The sequence below is a fragment of the Centruroides sculpturatus genome, unplaced genomic scaffold (assembly GCF_000671375.1).
Source record: "Centruroides sculpturatus isolate CEXI.00-Female unplaced genomic scaffold, Cexi_2.0 scaffold260, whole genome shotgun sequence".
Classification (NCBI taxonomy): domain Eukaryota; kingdom Metazoa; phylum Arthropoda; class Arachnida; order Scorpiones; family Buthidae; genus Centruroides; species Centruroides sculpturatus.
The window spans coordinates 223776-231312 of NW_019384427.1; the positions used below are offsets into that span (position 1 = coordinate 223776).

Genomic DNA, 7537 nt, shown 5'->3' on the forward strand with positions numbered 1-7537 from the left:
TGTACGCACCAGACGGAAAAACAAAAAATATCGTGTATCCACAAACACTCCAATAAATAAATAGAATTGAAATGACACTTTGAAATGTTTTCCCGATGAAAATGAATAATAATAAGTTTCAATAAAAATGATAAAATGTAAATTGAATTTTATCATAACGAGTTTGCTTGAATTTCCTTTCTTCTGAGATCGCAGCAATGCGCGATGGGTAAGCTAGTGTATTATATAATGAAATAAATGTTATGATAATGACCAATTTGTTTTTGTTGTGTTTGTAGAAATTATATATTGAAAACTGATTTTGAACAAAAATTAATTCATAAAAATGGCTAAAATAAAAATTTTTGAAAAAATATATTATTTTTAATATTTTTTAAGAGAATTTATTTGGTAATTTATTTTTAAATTTAAAAGTTTATGAAGTGATCTAAAATTTTAATTGTATTTTAATATAAATTACTTTCAATTAATTGCTGATACATTATATCTAAATAAATTTATAAACATAAATTATAAGCAAAAAGATATTACAGGTCTTTGGCCATTAATTTTGCATATTGAGCAATTTAAGTAAATCTTTTTTTCTCGTAATAATATATGTATTGTTATATGATAAAATAGTCTCACTGATGTGGTAAATAACTTAATAATTATGACTGATGATCAAAAGTACTGGAGATATTCCATAATGAGAATTTTAAGAAATTTATTTTTTCCATTTTGCATTAGTAAACATATAATGGATTCAACAGTGCCAACACTAAATGTGCCTGGAGAGATTACTTTCATATTACAGTGTGGACTTATCAAAGATTCAGTTACAGTTGATGTTTCAGATCTTAATTTAAAATCTTTGAAAAATGTTGCCTGCAACTTTATTGATAAAAAGGTTTGTAGATTTATTGTAAAATAATTTGTATTAAATTGAAAATGAATTATTATTTTTCAAATTTAGATTAGGAATTACTTATTTTAACAGTAAATTTAAAATTGTAAGCTAATAATGTAAATTTGTAATTTGTATTACTATTTTACTATTATATGTAAATATATATATATATATATATATATATTAGTCTGCAGTATATTTATTAGTTATTTTGTATTTGCTACAAATATTACATTCTTTTTGGCACATGAAACCAGGGGTGCCTGAATATTAATTAAGGCATTTGTCCTCTTTTTGTCTTAGTTGTCCTTTTCCTAATCCCAAAGGAAGCCCCCAAACAACAGAAAATTTATGACTTCTAGCCTATTTGGCAAATATAAAAGAAACTAATGAATAATATTTGTCCATTGTGCCATGCAACATTATCATATGTTGATCAAAATAACATTCCTTGTTTTCAAGGTTTAATTAGTCCAAGTACAACCAGCTCCACCTTGTGGATGTGCTGATTCAGCATTGAATCATAGAGTTTGAAGCTATTTGCATCATGTACAATGTTCTTTTTTATAATCTGCGGGTGTGCCACTGCATGGAACCTAAGATTGAAATGTGTATTGAATAACAATACAACTTTACACATTCCACATTATCATTTTTGCATTTACAAACATACAGATCATACATTTTTCTGACACTCAAATGATGTTCTGGGTATTTCCTCTTTGAAGCACATTACTGTCACTGTACAACAATCTTGGGAAATGACTGAATATGATCAGTAATACCTTGTTTCCTGTCATTAGAAATGACCTTTTATTTTTGATGTTTTTTTCTTTTTATCAGATTCTGGTAGTCCAGTAAGCAAATTTTTTTTCTTGTTATGAAAGGTATAAATCAGTTTTTCACTGATATTCAGTGTTCCAAGATTATTTGCATACTTGAATTTCAGTATCGCCTACACACAATACTGAAATAATTTTGATCTCCTAGAGCAGTGGTTCCCAATTAGTTTTTCCTGCATGCCACTTCAAGAAAGAGCTCAAACTCGCATACCCCTTATAGCAGAAATTCATATTAATCCATACTATTATAAATTCAAAGGTAATTCTGTCTGTCTGTTATCTTTTCACGTCTAAACCGCTGAACAGGTTTTAATAAAATTTGGCACAGAGATAGCCTACAAGTTGGAGATGGACATAGGCTACATTTTGCTGCAAGAAAATATCTTACTCCTATGAGAAAATTCGATATAATGCAAGCAAAGCTGTGGATAGACAGCAAGTGATAAATAGAATAAGTTTTTTTTACATTTATTACGTTTAAAATATAATTCTAATAATAATGAAAATAACATATGGTTATTTAATTTTATTATGACAAATGTGCACGATTTTCTTTGCACAACTTTGTAAAATCTGGTTGCTTTTTGGTCAGCATCAGTCTCGAGTCATCTTCGAGTTGAAGTCGGTGACACTGTTTAGTTCTCATGTTTGTCATGGCCAAAAATCTGCTCTCGCAGAGGTATGTTGTGCAAAATGGTAGTAAATGTTTTATTGCCACTTCGCTGACATGATGATAATGTTAATCGTACTATTTTTGTTTCTTGCACAAGAATTTCATTTAGTATTGTCACAAATGCATTTTTTTGATGAAATTTCGAGAATATTTTTAGTTATAAATAAACGAATTTGTGCATTCTCACATCATGCTGTAAATTGCCGAATTTTTTGATGGTCCACCCATTATTTTTTTGATTGCTTCATCTCATGCATTTAAATTTTAAATCAACCAATTTTAGATTGCTGCATGTACCTCCAGGGGTGCACGTACCACTAATTGGGAACCATTGTCCTAGAGGTTACCTTGTCATTTGTTTTCCTACATTTCTCAGTGTGTATTGTAGTTTTTTCCAAAGAAATGATATTTTTCAGTTTGCAAAGGCTTATAAAAAAGACTTGTGAATATACTGTCTTTGCTCACATGAAATTCAAGTCATACATTTAAACCTACAATGCTGCATACAATCTTTGGTAGTAATTACCTTTCTCACTTTCACAACTTTGCCTCTCTTACTAACTTACTCAAGTCCTTGTCCTTTTTTTTTTTTTTAGATGTTAACCTTCTATGTGCTCAGGTCTAATATTCTTTCATGTGATCTCCAAAAGTGATTTTTGGTTAGCCTCCTGACCAGTCTCTCTGCCTTCATGTTGATGTTGTTCTGTTTCTGATATGTGATCTCTATTTTTACCAGGCATACTTGGTTTGACTTATAACTACTGGCAACATAAGTAGTACAGGCTTCCTTGGCAGTAACTTTTGCAGATCCTACAACATGCAGAGAAGCACAAACATGTTTGAAACATTGAAACAGCAAATTATAGTATAGTGCATGACAGTAAAAAAATAATTTAATGTAGTCAGTCATCTTAATTAATCTATGGTATATTATCTATGGTAAACAGTAATGTTGCATAAATTCATAGTTATAATGAAAACTGTCATTATGTCTTACCTTTGCATCCTATCACATTAGCTGTTTCCATTATATTGATGGTCATGGTCCATTCTTTCTCCAGGAGACATACTGTTTATGTTCACATTCAATGCTTGAAGTGACATTGCTATTGTCACTAGTTTCATACTTAGAACCAATACATAAATATGTTTTTTCTGATTTTTATAATAAAGCTGTGAACTCGTATATTCATTTTTCACACAAAAAGTGGCAAAATCTGTGCGAAATTCTCCACACACTTAGCAGAGGTCAGCTAAGAACCATGTAACACTGAATAAAGTGGCCACAATGCAAATACATCTTTGTAATACAAATCTTGAGAGCATATAATTGCACTTGGAACAGTATATAGAATGTCATATGTAGATTACAGCAGTTAGTTCTGGTACACAATATCTCCATACTTTTTTTTTCTGATATGTCAGTTAGAACCCTGTAATCCTAAAGCAATAAAATATAACCTAGAATCACATTACTTTTCTATAAAAGAGATGATTTGTCATTAACAGTAACTTTGTTACTGATATTACATTGATTAAATTTATAAATGAGTTGCTGTAGAAAAAATTTATATTGAGAATTAAATACATTACTAAACTAAAATAAAAATAATTTTTGACTTCTGTATATAATAAAAATTCAAATACACTAGTGACTCAATATAATGTAATCTTTGGGTCCAAAAAATTTGGCTTGGTATTTTTGGCCAAAGAGTTCCTTGTGCTAATAAACCACACAGTTAAATTTTTTGGATTTGACTGTGTGGTTTATTAGAGTAAGGAGTAATTCTTTCTACTATATACACAAACAGCCCATGTTGCATGGCAGCCTTTGTTTATCAACTTACCATTCATCCTATCCATATACTTTCTATCATTTATTTTATTTTGGCTTTTACTGTGTCAGGATACCCAATGATTAAGCTATGTTTATACAATGGTAAGTACAATATATAGTATAGGTACAGTTTGCAAAATATTGCAAATTGAATCAATTGATTTTGAAATGTACTGTTACTGCCAATTTAAATCAGTTAAATACAATAAAATGAAATAAAAACAGCAAGCTCTGAAGAGGGTGGATGCTAATTGGGTCTGTAAGCTGCTTATGTTCTGTCAAAGCACATTATTTTGTTTCACTAGTTTAATGAATAATTGCTACTTAATGTTGGAAATTATTGTTAAACAGTTCTATTATTTTAATATTTTCAAAATTGATGTTTCATTTATAATATGATTATAAACAGAAATAATAACAAGCATGCCTTTCAAATCTAGGTCTAATAAAAAAATTTTTTGAAAAATCTTACATTGATTACACACTATATTTCTGTGCAAATAAGAGGAATTTTCACTCTTATGTGAAAATTGCTTGTTTTTACATTTTAGAAACATATATCCTGCTTTGCTTAATAAGAGCAGTTGTGTGTGTCATCTTTTTTTGGCTTGTAAGAGTACTGCACTGCTATGTTAATATAAATTAATGTAAATGTCAATACTATAAGTTTTTAAAAATAGTGAGGTTTTTAGGAACTTTGTGGAATATAGTACCAATTTTTGTACCAATTGTAAGAGCATGCTTTTAAATGTGCAGAAATATGGTTTGTGATATTATCTATGATATAACTATATATGATATTGTTATATCACATGGACAAAAAGTGCAGATATTCATATTTATAGTTATATGGTACTATTTGAATTAAAATTTATTATTTGAAACTACATTTTAATAAATTGATAATATATAAAGCACACAGCCTAATCTAATATTTTTTACTAAGAAGTTACTAATAGTATAACATAGTACATACATTTCTGGTATAGCATGTCTACTTGGACCTTGTTTATTAATAGGATTTATTATACTGGTGTAATTTCTAATTAGCAAATAGAGGAGGACAGTCAAAAGTCAAAACAAAATATCTTTATTTTCACAGGAGAAGTAAAGGTATTTTCACCAGTGAAAATAGAGATATTTTGTTTTGACTGTTCTCCTTTATTTGCTAATTAGAAACTACACCAGTATAATAAGTCCTATTAATTTTTCAGCAGGGGGTTAGTCAGGTATGGTGCTATCCCTATGTAGTGGAGAATAAATGTGGGAAATTTTTTAAGTATTTTTCTATGCAGTTTTTTCTCATTACAGTTTCAGAAAAAGATTTTGTAAACAGTTATGTCTAGTAAAGTCTTTTTTTATTGTTACATAATTCCTTTTTTATGTGAATTTTTTTTTGCGGTAGTTTTTGGCAATATATCCGTCCTTCACCACTTCCACATAATCGCCCTTGATGGATATATCTGTCGGTCACTGTTGAATTGTTAATAAACAAGGTCCAAGTAGNAAATATCTTTATTTTCACAGGAGAAGTAAAGGTATTTTCACCAGTGAAAATAGAGATATTTTGTTTTGACTGTTCTCCTTTATTTGCTAATTAGAAACTACACCAGTATAATAAGTCCTATTAATTTTTCAGCAGGGGGTTAGTCAGGTATGGTGCTATCCCTATGTAGTGGAGAATAAATGTGGGAAATTTTTTAAGTATTTTTCTATGCATTTTTTTCTCATTACAGTTTCAGAAAAAGATTTTGTAAACAGTTATGTCTAGTAAAGTCTTTTTTTATTGTTACATAATTCCTTTTTTATGTGAATTTTTTTTTGCGGTAGTTTTTGGCAATATATCCGTCCTTCACCACTTCCACACAATCGCCCTTGATGGATATATCTGTCGGTCACTGTTGAATTGTTAATAAACAAGGTCCAAGTAGACAGGATATACCAGAAATTTATAAGAATAAGGACGTAGAAGTAAAAAGAATTAATAGTACATACATGTTTAAATATGTACTAGGATATGTATGTATGTATGAATAAATCAGATTATGCCAAAATATAAAGTTTCATTTTTGGTTTTAATGTAAAAACAAAAGCTTTGCTTTTGAAAATGTTCCTAATAATGATAAAATGATTAAAAAAGAACATCTAAAGTAATTTAAGGGTTTTGTTTATGATGTTTGTATATGATGTTATGATTGTTTATTAAAACAATGTATTGTTTTATTGTAGTATTTTTATTCTGAAATTTGTCTACATTTTATTTTTTGTATATTTTTTTATTAAAATAAAACGTATTTAAATCAAAATCACATTTTAAGAAGTAAAACTTTTTTATAAAAATTACATTTTATTTATTCTAGTTTCCAGAACATGGTCTTAATAAATTAAATGAGAGATTGATTCTTTTTCGTCATGATTATAATTCCACTAATATGCTTCTTCCTATAAATGTTGCTTCAGATGTCACAGAAGGTTCACTTTTGGAAGTTGTTTTATCAGGTTAGAATACTTATTTTAAATATTAAAAAAAATTTTATATATTAATCTTTTAATAATTTGAAATATGTATATTTTATAGCAAATAATCCATCAGATGATGTACAAATAATGCCACATTCTCTTAATGTACACTCTTATAAATCTCCAACATTCTGTGACTTTTGTGGAGAAATGCTATTTGGTTTAGTACGACAAGGTCTTAAATGTGAAGGTAAGTCATTTGTAACTAAAGAAAATTTGATGTAAAATTAACGAAATGTAACTATTTTATGTAATTTGTTTTATTTATGTTTAGGTTGTGGTTTAAATTTTCATAAGCGATGTGCATACAAAATTCCCAATAATTGTACTCATGCCAGAAGAAGAAAATCATCAACTAGTCTTTACCCTCGTGGTCAGTTAGACAATTTACAACATACATCTAGTAGTAACACTTCATTATCAGATGACAGCACAGCTGTAAGTAAAATTAAATTTTAATTTTTATAAATACAGTAGAACCTCGAAAACTCGACCTAATGTGGACCGAAGGGTGGCTGAGTTTGTGAAAATGCCGAGTTATCGGGAATGGGGTTAAAAAAAATAAGTACGAGTATTTCCTCAGAAAATACTGTACTGTACTTGTACAGTATTTACTTGTACAGAATATAACAGAGAATAAACTGCCCAAATACCCTTAAACAAAGGAAAAGTACGTCCTTTATGAAGGCATAGAGCCACTACATGAAAATGAAAATTAATGAATACACTGTGTACAGTAATTTACCTGATAAGACAGACCTCAGAAAAATACTTTA

At 28.8% G+C, this 7537-nt stretch overlaps 1 protein-coding gene across 1 annotated transcript in view; it reads left to right on the plus strand.

The window, feature by feature from the left end:
* LOC111619599 (serine/threonine-protein kinase D1-like) overlaps positions 1-7537 on the plus strand; it is a 56485-nt gene that overhangs the window by 7848 nt on the left and 41100 nt on the right. The window contains exons 2-5 of the mRNA XM_023361362.1: positions 730-889; positions 6602-6740; positions 6820-6951; positions 7036-7199. Coding sequence (XP_023217130.1) covers positions 740-889; positions 6602-6740; positions 6820-6951; positions 7036-7199 — 585 coding nt within the window. The 5' untranslated portion in view covers positions 730-739. The remainder of the gene's footprint in view (positions 1-729; positions 890-6601; positions 6741-6819; positions 6952-7035; positions 7200-7537) is intronic.